This window comes from Vanacampus margaritifer, chromosome 7 (genome assembly GCF_051991255.1).
Source record: "Vanacampus margaritifer isolate UIUO_Vmar chromosome 7, RoL_Vmar_1.0, whole genome shotgun sequence".
Classification (NCBI taxonomy): domain Eukaryota; kingdom Metazoa; phylum Chordata; class Actinopteri; order Syngnathiformes; family Syngnathidae; genus Vanacampus; species Vanacampus margaritifer.
Window position 1 is genome coordinate 19,791,096 of NC_135438.1, and position 20,319 is coordinate 19,811,414.

Genomic DNA, 20,319 nt, shown 5'->3' on the forward strand with positions numbered 1-20,319 from the left:
AGCAAATCGAAAGTTAGTGAATGTGCCAAAAAAGTCATAATATCCCCGCTGATTATTGTACCTCTCCATAGAGTTCTCCCATTGTGACAGATTTTGGGTTGAGAATATAAGTCTTCACAAGCTGAAAGAAGGGATTTTCCTCTCTGTACTCAGAGTCATAAAGGGTATCCAGTGCATCTGCCAAGATGGTATAAACGGTGGTCTTTCCACCACCAGTGGGCCCAACCAACATAACACCGTGACGCACAATCATAGTCTCATAGAGCTGAATAATCTAGTATTCAACACACATGGGTACAAGTTGTTACTCCAAGCCAGCCAAATACTATCCATCCAGCATTATTTAAAAAAAGAAAAGGTCTTAGGCCAGATTATGCAAAACATGTGTTACTGTTTAATCGCTATTCATTGCCATCTGATTTTTACCGTATTTATTTTCCTACAGTTTGAATAATTTTTTTTACTTTGCAATTCCCTTAGTCATTTGTACCTTATTTATCATGGTGGCCAGAGGCTGCAGGTTGCGCTTCACTATACAATCCACAATGGTTGAGTGCAGTATACCATAGTCATGCTCGGGGATGCTCACACCAGGGAACAGGTCAGACAGGATGCCACTAGATGATTTGTATACAGTTACTAAATATATACAATGCATATTAAAAGTCTTGCATTTTTGATTTATTTACAAATAATTACAAAAAAAATGGTTTCTTTGTTGTGATTATGGGGTGTTGGGTGTAGAATTTTGAAGACTAGAAATTACACTAATCCATTTTTAAAATAAGGCTGTAACATACTAAAATGTGGGAAAACTGAAACACAGGTATACTCTACATAGAAGCACCCTTTATGCATTACAGAATGTGAAATATTACTGGAACAAGAAAGAGAATGATCAAATTGACACCTCTTCATAAAACTAGCACTCTTACCCGAACAGGTCTGCATCATCTGTTAGGAATTTTGGGAGGTTGGAATCCCTCAGAGCTCGAATCAGAACCACATCCTCAATTAGGTCAGGGTTCTGTCTCTTCAAAGACCTGAAGACAGATCATCACATGATATGCACATGTAGTTTCTGTAGCTTGCATAGCACTGTACTAAACTGTAGTATACTGCACTACACTACATTCTTTGTAGGAGTTTTGACATGAATCCAGATTGAAGTACTACAAATGAATGAAGAAAACTACACTTCAACATTTTCCTTTGGAATCATGCATTCATTGGGATATATTTAACAGTAGAGAATGTTAGGTCTCTTGTCAATAAAATGGACAAGATGGATCTGCACCTGGCCAAAAACTACATTCAGGAATTCTGTGTGTTAATGATCACCTAGCTTTGAGGTATTCCTCCAATGTTGTTGTATTGTAAAGCATTCTGATTGTTATATGTTGCAAAGGTTCATTATGGGAGAAGATCAATCATTTAGTCCATCACAATTGGAACGAAAGAGTCAGCGCAGACTTATAATAAAGATGCATGCATTCTGCTAAAGTGAGGTAATACTTTAATATTGCGCATTGCATCTGAATTTAACAACAAGTTGGATATATAAAGGACTGCAGGCAATATAGTCATTAAAGTGGTGGATAATGAACATTTGGGATTGCCCAACTAAAAAGGGAACCGAATGTGGGGACAAGGAAAAGGCATGCTATGAATCATGTGACATTTGCTAGCGTTTTCTTAATAAAAGCCAATAACCAACAGTGTAGGAGTATCCATTGAGCTTCTGCCTTTTAATGCAGACCAAGAACAACTGTGGTTACTGCTTTAACGGTTAAAAATCTAACAACTGTTATGTCAGTAGGTTGTGTTGCAGTACTTCTTCTTAGGACTCTTAAGTAGTAAAATAGCTTTGTTCATGTAATGTAAGAAACGACGGCATATTAGGATTACATATAATAACATAATTTTATAAAGTTTTACGAGAAAAAAACTCGAGAAATACACATACAAATGTTTGTGCCAATACTTTTCGGTCGGGTTTTCAAATAAGGAGATAGTAATTGCTTTAGCAGATCGAGCATTTAAGTTAATTTGTTAAAATGTATATTTACTTGTACATTTATGTTTTCAGAATTCTTATTTACTTATTCATACATTTTCTTTTCTTTTTTTTTTGTACAAGTAGCTAAGATGATGTGATCGAATCTGCTGCTCTCAGCCATTCACTTGCATTTAAAGTATGATAGCTTCTGATTGGTTAGTGTTAGTCAGCTGATAAGGGATGAGGAAGTGTTGTCGTTCTAGCTGCCGTGTATGATGAGTAAAGTTTAAAATATCAGACTATAAACTATGCTACGTGTATTTCTCGTAAGTTTCTGATTTCTTTCTCTCGCAAATCTTCCACTTAATAAAGTCGGGGGGGGTTTCTCGCAATATTGCCCCACCCGCTAAAGAATATATATTTATATGTGGCCCTAATACGCCGTCGTAGAAAAATGCATATAATACGACCTAACACTATCTTCTGTGACTTTCAAGAAAAACGAGATGGTAAATCCTGCATGTGTGATTCTCTGACCCTGCCATGACAAGTACAGATTTGACGGCTCTCATTCCAAAGTCGTAGTGGTCCTGCTGAGACAGCTGCTCAGAGCACAGCTTGTACATTTGGGTCATCTTCCTTGCTAAAGTCTTACTGCACTCAAATCCCTCAGAGTATAAAATGACCTGCATGGAGAAAGAGTAGGGTTATGGTACAAACAAAGGTATAGAGGCCTTTATGCAATAAATGGTAGAAAATGTGATGATCCACATGGTATGTTTCTGTATTTTATTGTAAATTTGTGATTAAGACAGTAAAACTGTTACCTCAGCAATAAGTGCATAGTTGGGCACCATCATAGCTACGGGCCTGAAGAGAGATTTAAGATTATCAGGTAGCTCTGATCTTCCGGCATAGCCTGGGTTCATGGTAATAAATGCTGCACATGTCATCACCAGCTTGATCTCTCGGCCCTCAAATCGAAATTTTGTCATCTAAAAAGTAATACAGTAGGACTTCAGAACAATGAAATGCTACGTGATGCAAACATGTCTGTTGTTGTAGCATTTCAAAATGTTTGTACATACCTTAGCAGCTTTGGCATTCCGTATGGTTATGAGCTGCTGCGCGATGACTGACAACACCTCAATATCGATTCGATTGAACTCATCGAAACAGCACCAAGCACCAGACTGAGCAAGGCCACTGAAGAAACGTCCCATCATCTGATTGAGAGATAAGGTTTGTTATATTAAGAAACATCACAATTATTTTATAGGATTATCATAAATGATATTTTAATAAATGGGTATGAATCTCATGTTGGGCCTTTATCACCTGCTTGTATTTTCTACTGGTGCTCCATTTTCCTCCCACACTATCAAAACATGTATGTTAGCTCTAAATGTTCCAAAATGTTCACTCTAAATTGGTAATAGGTGTGAAATGGTTGTTCATATGTGCTCTGATTGGCCGCTGTCTTAAACAGTGTCAGCAATAATGAATGGATAGACTGGACACTGTTTTTAACAACTATGCATGTCCAATATAATTGTAGTCAAATAGACGTTTAAGATGTAGTTTTTACTTTCCCAGGTGAACCAAACCAGTAAAATACTTAATCAGCATCAGCTGTAAGCATAGTGCATAATTATTTGCATAATCAACTGTGTTGAGGAAAAAGTCCAATGCTTTGCGAAATGAATGAAAACACTGAATATTTCAAGAAATCTTAAGCGAGATCATCATACTGTTAATAGCATCTGATAAAAAGCCAGTTATTCAAACAGTTTTATGCTCTGATGAATGTTGTGCTATTTGGGTGGATGGTCACAATGTCCTAACAAGGCTGTAATGTCAGGTGTCATGCAAGACAATGTACCATCGAAGGCTGAACCATTTTTGAAAAATAATCTATCGGTAATTGAATGAAATGAAAATTGTATTCATTCATTCATTCATTCATTCATTATCTATCCATATCGATTATCTTCACTATTATACATCTTGGTAATATGAGAGACACCTAATCTATCTACTTCCATTAGATTTATTAACTTAAGCTTTGACTTGCAGTCTTCTAAGAGTCACTACGAGGACAACTTCCCAAATTCCACCAAACAAGTGTGGCGTAAATGTAATCATAAATTAAATTACAACAATAATGTAAACAAATGAGGCTTTATCACGTCACCTTTTCATGTCGTGAAACAGTAATATGTAAGCATGTGGAGTAAACGTTTTAAGGACTGATGGGTTGTTTTTTTGGATAACATTTGGCAGCAAAAAAGTTAAGGACTGTCTACTACATGTGCTGGTCGTGACATTTTTGTGCCTGCTTGTTGAAAGCTTAAATTTGGGGCAACAACCGTCTGAGTGGCGCCATCTTCAGGTTAAAAACTGGGACAAACACTTACACATTTAGCTGTTCTCTCATTGGACAAGCGTGTCACTTTGTGAATCTGACGTAGTTGTTTAGCCTTTCAGTGTTGTTTTCAAATATTAGTGGGGTTGGGCAAGAGTCAGGGGTCGAGTTGCACTTTAACAGGAATGAATATGTGAAGGTACTCCTGAAAATAGCAACTCTTGCATCTTCAGATAAGATACAGGCAGAATAAAATTCACTGACATCTAATTAAAAATAGATTTTTTAAATTTATTTACAATTTTAATAGATGAGAGAGAGTGTCTTCCATCTATAGATTTTTCTGTACTGCTTGGACTTATTTGCGGCATGGGTTAGCTAGAGCCTATCCCAGCTAACTGAGATGCGAAGTACACCCTGGACTTGTCTCCGCCCAATGTGAGTGAGTTGTTATGGTGATGTCGAAAAGGAGCCAACAAAATGTGTTTTTAAATAAATACATATTCGTTTTTGTTTTTTATGATGAAATGTAATGTGACACAAATATTTGGCAATGAAAATACTGTTGTCATAATGGTGATTTTGTTCAAAAAAATCCAGATGATCAAGTAATTGATGATCCCAAAATTATTAAATGCCAATCCTCCTTACAGTTTAGAAATACTAAAGCAGTATATGCCAGACAATTTGGAAAACACTGTATATAGATGACATCAATATTTTCTGAATGGGTATTTGTCATCTGTTGCTGGATATTTGTATAGACGTATAAATGAACAAATTGAAGCATAAACCAATATTGTCCTGGATAATTAGAAGTGTAATATTGAAAGTAAGATTAAAATACACAACAAAGTACATGATCTCATAGTTCACCATTATGAAATGGAGCAAGACATGAGACTTTATTGCTTTGGCAACAGTGCCATCTAACAGCATCAAGTAATGCATGCAATAAGCGTGAGCTTGCAAGAGTGAATAGAGCTAACAAGTTTAGTTGTCCACTTGCAAAGGTGCTCCAAAACCATGTGATTGATTGCAAGTCTCCTGTATACAGCCCTCTTTAGGTTACCATTGGAGCATCATTGGGCTGTCATGTATCCACTACTTTAGACATTGTTTAACCTTCCTGTGACTAGTACCTTTCACACATATCCCAGTTAGCATTTATTGTTTACAACTGCAATTTAGTTGGGCCTAATCTAAATCACTTGAATTGTTGTCAGGTGTACTGACCACTATTTATCCTTTGTTTGAATGTGGTAATTCTCCTAATTGACCTCCATTGCCCCCCCCCCCAAAAACATTTTCCTAAATGGTTTTCTTTTGTTAACAGAAGTAAATGTTTGATTTATTATTAACTATACAGTACTTATTTTCACATTAAATATAAAAGTCATTTTTCTTCTCCTAAGACTTTAGAAAGACAGCAAAATGCAATTACTGTGATCACATCGCACCTTGTAGTCGAGTCCATCAGAACAGTTGAAGACCACACACTGAATTGCCAAGGCTTTGGCCAAGTCCTTTGTAGTCTCAGTTTTCCCTGTTCCTGCAGGTCCAGCTGGAGCACCTCCCAAGTCCAACTGGAGGGCTCCCATTAGACACAAGTAGCAACGATCCTGCATGTTAGTCAATTAAAAGATATAAGTAAATTAACTCATTTGCTGCCAAAAACATATAAATACGTTCTTTAAAAATATATATATTACCATGCACCCAAAGATGTATTAGGTTTTGTTGTATATGTTTTTTTTTATGCTATAGCATACAGAAGGCTTTGATGCAGCCTCTGAACTGAAGAGAATGCATGAAACAATAGTAGTTATTACAAAAACGGCCAGCAGGTGGCAGCAGAGTATAAGAAATCAAACAGGGCAAACTGGGAAACAAGCTGTTTGAAACAGATTTGTGAATAATGATGAAACTTAGCTATATTCAAATGCTAATTACTCCCAACGGAAACAGATAGAAATATACTTTTTTTTCCTGATGAAAGAAGAGACTTTAATCTTTCTTTTGGTAGGTTTCATGTTTGTATAGCAATATAACACAATATTCTGTGAGCCTTGCAAAATCAGTCAAAATTCAGTAAAACAGCTGGGAGTGAAGGGGGCTGCTTCAGTGAAAATGGTTGGGAGTGAATGAGTTAAATAGTAAATGAAATTTAGCTAAGAAATTTTAACTCGAAGGCCATATTGTGTTTTATCATTTTATAGCCCATAGCCTTGTGTGCCCATTCCTGTGTGCATTATTTATCCCATGTTACCGTTAGTGGAGTGATGACCAGCCTAGGACAGGCTCCGAGGTATTCATAGCCATAAATGTAAGTGGATAGGGCCATGCAGGCTATACAGTTGTCAATGTCAAGATCCCAGTAGTAGCGTAATTGTCTCTGCCATTCAAAATTTGTCCCCTGGTCCACCTAAGAAAGATCGCCTTCAAGTTAATGTTCAACCTCATACATTAAATGCTACAAAAAGTCAATGGCCATAAATGAAATGTGAACTAAGCCAAATATAAAAAGTAAGATGCTTGGTCGTGTGTGTGCCACACAGTACTCTACCTTCTGTGCGACTAAATCAGTCACAATATCACGAGCATGCACATCAATGGTGATGAGGGCAGTGATGATATTGCGGTGTAAAGTAGGTAGCTTGCCTCTGACCAAAGCTGCGAGAGAATTTAACCTCTGAAAAATAAAAGAGCACTCAATACTGGACAATTTTGTTGTCAGTTTTTGATGTAACAGGAAAAAGTAACTACTGTCATTTACATCAAAGTTGGTGAATTCAAATTTCTGCAAGGCAGCAAAGTGGTCGTGATTTCCCTCCAAACAAGCTTCCATATCTCTGCACCACATCATCTGGGAAATGATCAGCACCACCTGATGAAAAAACAAAAAAAGTTGCGAAGAAATAACAGGCAGTAAAAGATAGAGAGGGGGGTACGATTGAGAAAGAGGTGTGCATTGTCATTGCCAAGGACACACACTGATACGATCAAGATCATTTCAGGCATGCAGTAAATACGGTTATGAGAAGGTGGGCTCTGCAAATCATGGTGCCCCCAAGGAAATACTGTGAAGGATATACCACAGAGGACTACGGAAATAGAAGTGAACAACAACAGAAACAACTTTTCATAATTCAGATAAAAGACTAAAATGTTACATTTGGTGGATTACCAATAGGACAGTATTTCGTGAGTAATGACTTGCACAACTGAAGCAAACAATGTTTGTTTGAATGTATGCTTGATCAGTGTCTGACTTTTCTAAGAAGCCCAGTAAGCCTTCTCAAGTTTGGGTAAAAAAAAGTGTAGTAGTGGAAAACACTATAAATACACGAAGAGTATAAGTGTGTGAGAATGTGTGCGTGTGTATACCTGAGAAGGATACCCAGACACCACCCATTCCTCCCTGGACGTGATTTGGTAGTCAGCTATGGAGGCTTTGCTGAGCTGTTTCAGTGAGTTGAACATGGCCTCCTCCACCTTGCAAAGCCAATCTTCCACATTGCCTCTTGCTTTCAGACCTTTTGTTAAACCCACCTACACTTGCGCACAAAAGTTAAAACAGTGATATAAGGCAAAAAAAGACTGACAGGCTTCAACGTAACCACAGCTGACCTTCTCTCCTTCAGGGGAAACCATATTCAAGATGTCTTTAGTGTAGACCTTCTCCTGTTCTCCAGGCTCCAGTTGAGGTGGACCAGTAGTTGACTGCTCAGACACCAAGGCAAACTCAAGGTGTGTAATTGCGTCAAAGCATTTTCTCAGGTGAGGTTGCACTGCCTGGGGGTTTCGTGTCTGTGCCAAAATCTTAAGCAACTCATCATTGGATAAGAAGTAGAATCTGTAAAATAGAGAAGAAACATTGCAAAGTATGGTACATGAAATATTTCTAGCATAAATCATTAGGGCTGGGTATCGATTCTAATTTCCTCATTCGATTTGATTTCGATTCACAAGAGCTCAGTTCGATTCGATTCACTTCAACTGAATCCGATATTGATTAATTATGGAACACCAATTCTTCTTAAATATCAAGGACATGATTAAAAACTCCACAAACATTATATTCCCAATTCTAAATTTTGCGGAGTCAGTAACTGGTTAAATGATTTAGTTTAAAGCAAACATTGATATCAGCAAGGATGAGAAGAAAATTATTTCATAATTTATATTTAATAATTATAAATAAAATATACATTTAAAAGATTCTGAATTGTCTTAAAGAGCAATAAGTCAGATATTTTATAAAAAGAAAATACTTTTAAATTGATTTAAACAGTAAATTTCAAGAAAACAGTAAGATACAAAAAAATGGCCTTTAAAATTCTATTTTCTTATAAGTTTATGGGGGAAAGGTATTAAAATAACCGATTCATGATTTTATGGATCGATATCAGGCTCAAAAAGGAAAATCGATTTGATAACGATTATTTGAATTTTTAAACCCAGCCCTAAAAATCATACTTTATTAAGCACAAATACATAGTAATATGAATTATATATTTATTTTTTTTCTAATTTATATCAAACCAAACTAATGCATACCTAGGAAATATAACTCTCTTGGACTCCAGGTAATCTTCAAGACACTTCTGTATCTTGTCCAATAGAACATTATTTTCTTGAAATGTTTCCAAAAGATCTGTGTAGGATAGCGTAAACTTTGAACGTGGACTGTACTTAAATGTGGATTTCATATTCTTATTCCCATGTGTTGACTAATGGCTACTTACCAGGCTGTGTGGCAGCTTTGAGTGCATTGGGCATCTTTTTTACCTTAGCCATGATGGCCTTCCATGACTTGTCCACTTTGAGAAACATTTTAGACTCAGCAGGAAGCTGCCTCTTAATGTCAGGGGCCAAGAAAATACTTTCTAAATACAGCCAGTTGCGTTGGCAATTAAGCCACTCATCCTGTACAGAAAGAGGAGGTAGAAATAAAGTTGTGCAATTATTTTTACAAAAGTCTTTAAAAATATGTAGCCCCCACCCCTTTTTTTCTGTTGTATATTCCCTTTCATGTAATCCTTGTATCTCTAAAAATCAGAGCATGTTCGTTCAAGATTTTCAACATTTCATTGTGGTCAAAAATTTGTAAAAAAACACAATGATAGAATAACTTGAACTTGCTCCTAAACTTCTAGCTTTACTCCCTTTCCACTTGGTCTCCTAAACACACAGTATGTCCAACTTCCTTCTCTGCATCATGTCAACCTGTCACTGTTGACTGTGGTTTTGGACCCAAGTGTGTGTGTGGCGAGAAGGCCGAGGTAAAGTCCAAAACAAAAGGGTTTTATTAATTAAACAAAAACAAGGTGGTGCACAACGTGCCGACAAAACACAACAAAGTCCGAAATCAAAGCAAATTCAAGTGGCATAACACGGAACTAGCAAGACATGGGCGAAACGACAAAACTTGGAAACGACAATGGACCGACCCAGACTGGACAAACACAACAGACTAAATACAACAACACTAATGAGACACACCTGGGGAACACAATAGGTTGAGGGCACCGATTGGTCAGACACACTGGGAAGGGAAGAAACACAGGTGGACGTGATGAGACAAGGGGAGAAATCAGGAACACATGACAACCACAAACCACAGACAAAAATAACAAACATACCCATAATAAACAAAATCCAACCCCTACAAAACTGAAACATAACACAACCAGCTCTCTACTTTTTCCTATGTAATAATACTATCCGCACGGGAAGCCACATATTTTCTAAACTTCATAAAGGCAGATTTAAAAAAAAAAAAAAATACTGCATTTGCTTCAGTTCTTTTCAAAGCCTTTACCAGAGTTTGGTTGAAACGGGTCAGCCTAATCAGGAGTTTGTCCACCCTGGCTTTGATAGGAGCAACATAGCGAGAAGATGCTGCTGTGCCCACATTGATAATGCTGTCATCCAAGAGTACCTCAACAAGGGGAGAAAGAGATTTTTTTTTTTAAACTTACAACGTATTTGACATAATTTATAGGAGAATGTGCACTTCCTGTTTACTTGTATATCATCTGTGCCACCCAAGATGAAGACCTCTTTGGAGTCACCGTGCTGCATAAGAGTGAAAGTAGTGGTCCACCACACATCCTCAACCTGCAGTGATTGAAATGGGCCTCTTTCAATGACTCAAAATTATAACCCCTAAACCGTTCACTAATAATTACAATCATCTCTTTTAAAGATAGATTAATGGAAAACTAAGAACGGCGATGAAAATCTAAGAAGAAGAAGAAGAAAAACTCTTCACCAACCTTATTAATAATGGTCTCCACTGATGCTTCCCCTGAAGCCTGTGCTGATACCTAAAATTCAAAATGTTTTGTTTCTTCAGTGTATATCAGTTACATCAAACGATGAAATATGCTAAATAAAGCCTAGTGTGGATGTTTCAGAAATAAATATATCATACAGACATAAAACGTTGAGGCTGAACAACAAAGAGAAGTTAGGGGAGACCTCCTGTATGTCGATGCCGTAGGAGAATACGTTGAGTTCCTCCATAACCGCCACAGTGAGCTCCACACTCAATGCGCTACCCACAACAGATTCCAGGGTCCTCCAGTGTTCTGGTTTCATACATGGGTTACGCAAATCTGTGACTACAGGCACCTGGACAGAAAACATGACACAATCGTCAGCTTACCCTTCATCAATAGGAAGTAATGTACTTCATTCGTCCACATTGTAATGGAAGGCGATTTACTGCACACCCACCCTCTGTTTCATAACTTCAACCTTATCCTTAAGACATGGCACGACATTATTACGTGGCAAGCCTTTCTCCATTTGGTTGATGTACTTGGTGTATTTGTTTACTTGGGAGTTTAACTGTTCCATGTCCAGTTTCTCAAGCGTGCACTGAAGAAGCAACACACAGACAAATAAGTGAAGATGAGTTGAAATACGGTAGGTAGCATTTGAAGTATCTTGATCACGCAGTACACATTTTGAGAACGAGTGCCTCACCTGTTGCCATCCTTCTTGTAATAAGTCCCATTCCGCCATGGAATCCCAAAGAAGCTTCTTCAGCCTAAACTCTGCTTTGAGTTCATCTAGGTCATCAAATTTGGTCACCTCCAACTAAATTTAAGAGTATTCACAGAAAGACGTTAGGCAGGCAGTTGGAGAGGAAGCAGTAAACAATATTTGAAAAAAAAAGGCAAAGATGAAGGAATTTTTTAATCCCAAGAGAAAAAACTTCAGGAAAGGCATTAAAGCCAAATATTTATTTTGTAAGTAATAAAAACATCATCATTAGATAAGGGAGGGGGGAATGTAATATATATATATATATATATATATATATGTTTTCCCTAATGAGTGCATTACCTTGAATTGTTTCTGGTAAGAAGTATACGCTGAGGCCTGGCCTTGCAGCTCATCGATGGAAATCTGAAGCTCCCCAAGCAGAAGACGTACTTGGGAAAAGTCAGCAGTGACTTCAAGGATTTGTGGATCCTACGCATATATCCGTGATATAAATGTATCAGGGAATCTCATCCAAACTTGGCAACCAACTTAGATACTCAACATTACATTTTTTTTTAAGAATAACTAATTTCTCAACATACCTGTGACGTTTCCTTGATTTTCTTGACTTTTTGGTTCAGATCCTTTATGTCTACCTGCAGAGACTTGGAAAACTTCTCCATCACTTTGTACCTGTCAAACATTGCATCATTGATCATGTTGTGTAATGAGTTCATGTAAGGCTCCATGGAGGCAAAGGCCACATCATCTGCTGTGATGGGAAGTGAGGATATGTTGATCAGATTGTACATCTGACACACCGTCTCCTGTTCTTGCTCCAACACTTTCATCTGGGGGGAGAAAAAAAATATACCATCTTCACAATTTCAAATTAACTCATTCCCTGCCATTGACGAATTTAGACGTCAACAAACTATTTATGTTAGTTTAACATTTTTTCCACTTTTAACAAGAGTATGAAAACCTAGGGAAAAAAGATGTTATTGTACATTTAGAACACATATACCATTTGTGATTAATCGTGAGTTAACTATTGGAGTAATTTATTTAATTAAAATTAAAAATTTTAATCACCTTACGACCTATTTTATAATAATCTTTTCTTTTTTTAAATAATCTTTTTTCAAAAACCTAATTTTTAATAATCTTTTCTTTTCTTTTTTAAAATAATATTTTTTCAAAAAAAGAAAAGACTATTAAAATTAGGGCGTCAGGCGATTACATTTTTTAATTGTAATTATTCGCATGACTTCAATAGTTAACTCATGATTAATCACAAAATTTATATCTGGTCTAAATGTACAATATTTTTTTTCATACTCTTGTTAACAAAAGTGGGAAAAAAAGTTTAACTAATAGAAATAGTTCAAATGAATTTTTGACGTCTATAGCCGTCAATGGCAGTGAATGAGTTAAGATTAATTAGCATGTACAAATGAAAAAATCTTACCCTTTCTGGTATCTCATCAAGGAAAGTGAGGTAGCTGGCTAACTCGGTTGTATTAGTGGGACTGAGTTCTAGTTTAAATTGTGCTTCACCAGCTTCGGCCATGACACCTTTCAGCTTCCGTTTGGCCTGCTGCGTCAGTATCTCATTAATGACCTATAAAAGATAGCAGAAAGTTACTACTATATTACTGCTCCTTTCACCAACAATGAAAGAGTATGATCGTCTTTGTGTTTGGGTGCACAGTATGATTGTGCACTATTGAGACCTTCAGACAGCGCAGGGGAGAAGAGATGAGCTTCTCTTTCATCTCTGTTTTGTCCACAAGGAGGAGGCCAAGATGTCTCTGTGGTTGGAGAGCCACGGCTTCTTCATGCTCATGGTGGTACAAGTCAAGCGATGTTCTAAAAAACTCCAATCCTGTTCAACAAAGTATAGTTAACAGTAAAAGCAAGGTATGAGCCAAGGATTACAACCTGTCACGTGTGCCAGGCGCCAGCATCAATCGCTTCACATGAATAATGATAATCATGTACTATAAACAGTAAGCCTGTACCGTGATCTTTTTGTCGTAGAGCATTCAAATCGAGACCCTCGTTCTCTTTGTAAAACAGCTGAAAACGCTCAAACATGCGTGCACACACTTGTGCAGCTTCAAATGTGAACTGCAGCGATTCCTAAGGGGAAAAAACACACACACACACACACACAAAGTCATTGGGAGTGTTACTTCATAATGCTTCACTGCAAAAACTGAAATCTTAAGTAAGATATAATTTAAATGTAATTTAACCTAAATTTTTTTAAGTTATTTTTTTTACTTAAAATTTAATTGCCAGACAAGATTATTATTCTTATTTTAAGATACTTATTACTTAACCCATTCACTGCCAGTGACGGCTATAAACATAAAAAAATCATTTTTAACTATTTCTATTAGTTAAACTTTTTTTCCCACTTTTGTTAACAAGAGTATGAAAACCTAGAATTTTTGTATTGTACATTTAGAACCGATAGGAAATTTGTGAATAATCGCGAGTTAACTAGTAAAGTCATGCGATTAATTACAATTAAAAACTTTAATCGCCTGACGCCCCGAATTTTTAATCTTTTCTTCTTCTTTTTTTTACTTATTCACTACCATTGACGGCTATAAACGTAAAAAAATAATTTTATCTTTTTCTATTAGTTTAACTTTTTTTGTAACACTTTTGTTAACAAGAGTATAAAAACCTATAATTTTTTTATTGTACATTTAGAACCGATACAAAATGTGTGATTTATTGTGAGTTAACTAGTGAAGTCATGCGATTAATTACAAATTAAAAAAATTATCGCCTCTTGTCCCTAATTTTTAATAATCTTTTTTTTTAATGAATTTATAGCAGTGAATGAGTTAATTATCTTATTTGATCAAGCAGTCTTGGCATTGAACGTTAACCGCCAGTTTTAAGTACTGTGAGGCTTAAAACGAACATTTTCCACATTTTAAGATGACTAAGAACCAACATCAAAGGCCCTGAACTTGGGGTTTGCATAATCTAGTAATAAGATAAATGGGAAAAAAAATATGTAAGTATAAAACCAATCAGACAAAAGTGCAATATAGCCCTTTAAGTGGTTTGTTTCGTTATATTTTTTAAGCAAATTTTTCCTATTTCCAATACCAGCTCAGTGGTCTAGTGGTACTACCCTCAGACTGGGAGGTTGTGGGTTCAATCCCTGGCTGGGTCATACCAAAGAAAGACAGTAAAAATGCAACCTGTTACTTGCCTGCTTGACACTCAGGCTATATTGGCCAAATGTTAACAAATACTTATGTATTTTAAGATTTTTTTATTTGTTTATTACAGCTTGAAAAAGTAAATATTGCTGTTTTTAGTCTAAAAATACTATTTTTAAGACTGCTTTGGTTGATATGAACATAGTATTATTTTCTTATTTCTAAAAATCTTACAGGTAAATTTAAGTAAAATGTGCTTGTTCTGTTGCCAGATAATTTTGCCTTTTTGAAGCAATAATTTTCTTATTTTACTATATTTTTTTCTTAAATTTTCTACTGTCCTTTTTGCAGTGTCATTGGGAGTGTCACTTCCTAATACTTCCTAATGTGAAGTGTAACTGACCTTAATATTTTGACAGATGCTTTTTATGTCTCCATCATTTTCAATGACCGATTCCAAACTGGGAGCATCTCTATATTGATTCTAAAAGTTAATAGAAACATATGAAATTACAGAGTGGTATCTAAAACATACGTACAAAATATAGAAAGAGTGAACTAAACACAGCTGAGGGTTATTTGTTTACCCGAAAAGACTCGTGACTTAACAGCAAAATAAAATCCTCATCTGCTGTGAGTGTCCCAACGGACAATACAGTCTTCTGAAACTTCCCAATGATCTCTGCAACAGTCTCCTGTTGGAAAGAAAATAATAATAATTATTATTTTATTTTTTTTTCCTCGAGTTTAAGTGTCAATTGTTATAAAATAAACAATTTTTTCTTAACCTGGAAGTTCTGCTCAGATGGTCTGTAGGACAGAGCATCTGTGTCTAGCACAAGTTCACTCATCAACATTGGTTTACTTTGGGAAGATTCCGACTCCCCACCCTATTGAGACACACACGTAACAAATCTTTGACATAGATATACATAATTAAAAAAAGAGTGGATGTAGTGGTTAAGAGGCAACACCCTACCTTTTTATCCACCTTTTCCTCAGGAGGGTTGCTTTCAGCCTCCAGCTGCTGACCCCAGGTTTGAATGATATCAAGGCTGGGGGTTTGACTAACCTGCTCTTTGAATACAGCCAGCATCTTGTCCACTGCACTCACAAACAACGTGTGCAATGTGTTGACCACCAAATAGTCAACGAGTCGGATGAAGCTGTGAGATGCAAGAGGGATGGACTGAGTTGAAGCGAAACAAACGTAACAGAAAACTAAACAAGAAAAGTTACCAGTTGAGGCGCCGGCAGAAGAAGCCCCTGTTAATCCCCAATAGAACTTGGATTTCACTCAGCTTGTCGCTATCTGTAACAAACAGAAAATTGGCAAAAACAAAAAACTTCTCGATATATTTGGGCACTAAAATCTCAATACAATGAAAATGCACACACGATCTGACAGGAAGCTGCTACAGGAACACAGTGTCACTTCCTTGACCAGGTATTGGAACTTCTGCAGGTCACTCAGTGCCTAATTAAAGCAAACAATTCAGAGAGAAAAAAATCATGCAAACAACAAAAACACTAACACTCACATAAACATTCCACACTCGTGTTTTCAGGAATAAATAATTGTACCTCTTCAACTTGTGTGAACTGAGCTTCATGAAATTCGTAGAGCGTATGCGTGCACTTCTTATCAATATGACACAAGTTTGTTGTTCTGATGTGATAACACATTTCCCAGACGTCTGACAGTGCCGGGCTTAAATCCTGTGAAGACACACAAATAAGTTTCATTTTATTATATAAAACCAGTCTAGAGTGACCACTTTCAGCACATCTTTACACATTGTGACATACAGTGACAAGAAATAGTATGTCAACCTTTTGGAATTGGATGAATTTCTGAATAGATTTGTCATAAAATGTGATCTGATCTTCAGGTAAATCAAAGAAACTGACAAATTGTGTCTAAATCAGTGATTTTAAACCTTGTTGGAGGTACTGAACCCCACCAGTTTCGTATACGCACATTCACCAAACACTTCTTTATTGATTTGTTTTCCTTTTTCAAATTTAAGACATAGGTTGAGGGTTTACTGGTGAACAAAATGAACATGGTGAGCAGCCATTTCATCAAATCTGTCTGTCTTCACCTTGAATCCCGAAAGCATTCTGTTATTGTAGTCCCCATCTCCATGCCGTTTAAGAAAGTGTTCCTTTAGAGAACTAGAATTGCTTAACCTGGCATCGCAAATCATGCAACTGACTACAATAATTCAACTCAACATTAGATTTATGCAACATTTTAAAACAATGACTGCTGTTCTGTTAAAATGGGGCAGCAGATACAATGAAAACAGCAGAGACCCCAGAATTGAACCCTGTGGAACACCATACGTTCCTTTACTAATGTCAATTCATATTGCTCATATTCGTCAGACCACTTTCTTTTTTTGCTCGACATATTTAATATACAAGTCGATTACTGAACACACCAAAGTCCCTGCAGCACAGATAGGCCAAGCAATGTAGCCTGATCACCTGCAGCCAATGATGGCCAAGCAGGGCGTATCATCATTAATCATTTGAGTTGGTGTGTGTGTCTTGACCTCCGCAAACCCCTGAGACTGACTGACTGAACACCTTGAGTTCGATTACACCCAAGTTAAGAACCACTGGTCTAGATAATGTTTTAATCGTTCATATCTTTACTAACCCCCCCCCCCCCCCCCCACCAAAAAAAAGTATAAGTCAATAGCCTTGACTTTGACGAAGATCAGAACACAATTTATGACAAATGTATTCGATCAACCATGAAATTCCAAAAGGATCAAATCCTTTTCCTTGCCACTATTTTTTACAGACAAGCTTACAAAGAAAATTTCTCTACTTACCGGATTGATCATGAACAACTTATCTTTGAGAGCCTCTTGAGCCACGTGCATCTTCTTGCCACAGACTTTTTTATGCCAGATATAGAAAGGTTTGAATAATTTGAAGCGAGCAAAGAAGGGGATGAGAACCAGCTTGCGGTGGAGTTGATATTCCTCCTCAAACCGCTCGAGGCTTACAAAGTCAAAGTTTTCCCGACAAGTTGACAGTACGCCATCTTTGCTAACCATCGTGTAGTCGTCCTTGCTGTGTTCAAAAATTCGGACTTCAGAGGGTGTTTCTAGGTTTGCATCTTTCTTAAGGGAAAATGGTCTTTTGGCAGGACAACAAGTTGATGCTTTATTTAGAGAGAGTTGATTCTGAAAGAGTGAAAAGAACACATGAGCAAAAACAAAAAAATACAGGGAGCATAAAATACTTACAAAATATTAACAGTTTATTACATCTGTATTAGCTCATTCAATCCCAGTCATTTTCACTGAAGCAACCCCCTTCGCTCCAAGCTGTTTTACTGGATTTTGACTGGTTTTGAAAGGCCCACAGAATATTGTGTTCTATTGCTATAAAAACAAACAAACATGGAATCTACCAAAAGTAAGATTATAGTCTCTTTTTTCATAGTTTCATCATTATTCACAAGCCTGTTAAAAACACTGGGTGAAATAACTTGATGCAACATGGCCCTGGTTGATCTCTTATACTCTGCTGCCACCTGCTGGCCGTTTTTTGTAATAAATACCATTGCTTTAAGCGACCTCTTCAGGTCAGACGCTGCATCAAAGCCTTCTGTATGTTCTATCATAATTTTTTGTTAAAAAATGTATAAATAAGTTTTTGGAACCATGGCAATATTTAAAATTTAAAAAAACATTTTATACGTTTTTGGGAGCAAATGAGGTAAGTTGACTAAATGATTTGTCATAGGAACTAATTTCAATTTCAACACATGCATGGAGCTGTAAAAAAGAAGAAGAGGAAGAATCATGGATTAGCTTATTATTTGGATGACCATTTTCACGTAAGCACTCAATGTTGTTTTACTTATAGATCTCTTTAGTAGTATCCATGTTTATTTACACTGCATGTAAAACCAGGCATTTCTGAAGGGCTCTGATTTGGCCTTTATAACTATCAGAGATGCAACAGACAGGGCGCATGTGTTTAAGGGTGTACGTTAATTACTCAACCCTCCTTTCTGCCACTCTGTTGTGTTAAAATCAAACCTACAAGCATTTTCTCAGACAATTCATCATGTGAAAGTTCAAATGCTTCAGTGACAGGAAAATCACTATAGTCATTGTAAAAGCCTACGGTAGATAAATACGAAAGCTAAAACTCTGATGCAGCAATTTTGAGCGATTTCTGCCACACGGGGGGGGGGGGGGGGGGGTGTCCTATGTGATTGTTTATCATCTTCTACCTTACACTCATGTGTGTCACTGACCTTGGAGCGAGATTGCAATGGAGGCAATTTTACAGGCGATGGCATGCTGCGCCTCTGCGGTGGCTCTGTTTCTTGGGATGAAGAAGGTGCCTGAGAATGCCAGCCTGGGAAATACCTCCTTTCCTGGGATTTTAGGTGCTCATCCATTGGCAGTTTCCGTTTAACACGTCTCTTCAGCAAAGCCTAGATTATGGGACAAAAAAAGGACATCAGCAAAAAATAATGGTGGAAAGCAACAGGAAGGCTAAGGCAGGTCCACCATAAAAATTACATCAATAAATTAATTATCTGTACCGCTTATCCTCTCTGGGGTCATGGGTGTGCTGGAGCCTATCCCAGCTGACTTTGGGTCAGTTGTCAGCCAATCACAAGGCACAAAAATCAGACAACCAACAATTCGTACTCATATTTATACCTATGACAATTTAGAGTCTTCAATTAATCTTTGTGCATGGAGAGTACATGAAAACTCCACACAGGGAGGCCAGAGCCCAGATTTGAACCTACAACCTCTAAGGCAGAAGTGCTTACTACTGGGCCACCATGCCGCCATAAAAATTACAACCACTGAAAATAATTAAATAGACTACATGCTCATTGGAAATATTTATCTAGTTTCAGTCAACTCATAATATCGGTTTCCTCATACCTGTGTGCCTTTTTCGTGGAGTGGAGGTAACATGGTGGGACTTTGCTGCTGTGGGAGCTCGAGCTCTGAAATAGTGGAAATGAGTGTCAGTAATCAGAAAATACTGAAATCCTCCTTGTGGGTCATGCTTGTTGCTGCTCACAATCAAGACAAGAAACACATATTTTAAAACAAAACAAAACAAAACAATTGACTATACTGGCCACCTCAGAACACATGCCTTGTATGCAATATGAGAAGGCTGCTGAATTAAAAATAATAAAATACAAATAATAATAAGTTCCTCTTATAAGCTATTATTATGTGCATTAAGCAATACATGTATGATTATTGTGGAGATTTTATATCAGGGTTATGCAAACCACAGACCAAATTATAACCAAACTGGCAATACCTTTCTGTAGGGGTCGAAATGGAACATTATTGCATTTGTAAAAGCCTAATTATACATATAGTTCTTAAATTTGATCTTCAGTAAATGCACATGTGTATGCATCCAAATAATAAAGAAGTATATATGTTGTTACCCATGCAATCCTCCTCCTCGCTGTGTCCAGACGAGGAACTTTTAGATGTCGATGCCATTTTAGTTCAAAAGTCCTCACACAATGTGCAATGGATTGGAGGATAGTATTCATATAATTTACATAACTCTAAATTTATAATGATTGCACCCCGTAGCAAATTTTGTGCATTATCAATAACGGCCATTCCTGGACACTAATGTGTGCGATTGATTGTGCGCACGTCAGAAATGCAAATACCAATGACATCAGTCATGGAATGTTACGCGATAACGAGCCAATGAAGTAATCAAGAGTGTTACGT

The 20,319-nt window shown here is 36.9% G+C and overlaps 1 protein-coding gene across 1 annotated transcript in view; it reads right to left on the minus strand.

Moving 5' to 3' along the window:
• Positions 1–20,034, minus strand: part of dnah6 (dynein, axonemal, heavy chain 6) — a 60,775-nt gene extending 40,741 nt beyond the window's left edge. Inside the window, exons 1-36 of the mRNA XM_077570166.1 lie at positions 20,019–20,034; positions 19,492–19,556; positions 18,843–19,025; positions 17,401–17,757; positions 16,139–16,273; positions 15,953–16,031; positions 15,794–15,866; positions 15,534–15,720; positions 15,343–15,444; positions 15,142–15,249; positions 14,958–15,038; positions 13,388–13,508; positions 13,100–13,251; positions 12,835–12,987; positions 11,966–12,214; positions 11,724–11,852; positions 11,361–11,474; positions 11,109–11,252; positions 10,851–11,003; positions 10,646–10,696; positions 10,395–10,487; positions 10,189–10,308; positions 9,113–9,293; positions 8,925–9,021; positions 7,995–8,220; positions 7,752–7,916; positions 7,141–7,251; positions 6,931–7,056; positions 6,634–6,789; positions 5,825–5,986; positions 3,088–3,225; positions 2,827–2,994; positions 2,537–2,685; positions 936–1,043; positions 491–617; positions 62–274 (exon numbers count right to left, since the gene is read on the minus strand). Coding sequence (XP_077426292.1) covers positions 62–274; positions 491–617; positions 936–1,043; positions 2,537–2,685; positions 2,827–2,994; positions 3,088–3,225; positions 5,825–5,986; positions 6,634–6,789; positions 6,931–7,056; positions 7,141–7,251; positions 7,752–7,916; positions 7,995–8,220; positions 8,925–9,021; positions 9,113–9,293; positions 10,189–10,308; positions 10,395–10,487; positions 10,646–10,696; positions 10,851–11,003; positions 11,109–11,252; positions 11,361–11,474; positions 11,724–11,852; positions 11,966–12,214; positions 12,835–12,987; positions 13,100–13,251; positions 13,388–13,508; positions 14,958–15,038; positions 15,142–15,249; positions 15,343–15,444; positions 15,534–15,720; positions 15,794–15,866; positions 15,953–16,031; positions 16,139–16,273; positions 17,401–17,757; positions 18,843–19,025; positions 19,492–19,556; positions 20,019–20,022 — 4,980 coding nt within the window. The 5' untranslated portion in view covers positions 20,023–20,034. The remainder of the gene's footprint in view (positions 1–61; positions 275–490; positions 618–935; positions 1,044–2,536; positions 2,686–2,826; positions 2,995–3,087; positions 3,226–5,824; positions 5,987–6,633; positions 6,790–6,930; positions 7,057–7,140; positions 7,252–7,751; positions 7,917–7,994; positions 8,221–8,924; positions 9,022–9,112; positions 9,294–10,188; positions 10,309–10,394; positions 10,488–10,645; positions 10,697–10,850; positions 11,004–11,108; positions 11,253–11,360; positions 11,475–11,723; positions 11,853–11,965; positions 12,215–12,834; positions 12,988–13,099; positions 13,252–13,387; positions 13,509–14,957; positions 15,039–15,141; positions 15,250–15,342; positions 15,445–15,533; positions 15,721–15,793; positions 15,867–15,952; positions 16,032–16,138; positions 16,274–17,400; positions 17,758–18,842; positions 19,026–19,491; positions 19,557–20,018) is intronic.
• Between the last annotated feature and the right edge of the window lie 285 nt (positions 20,035–20,319).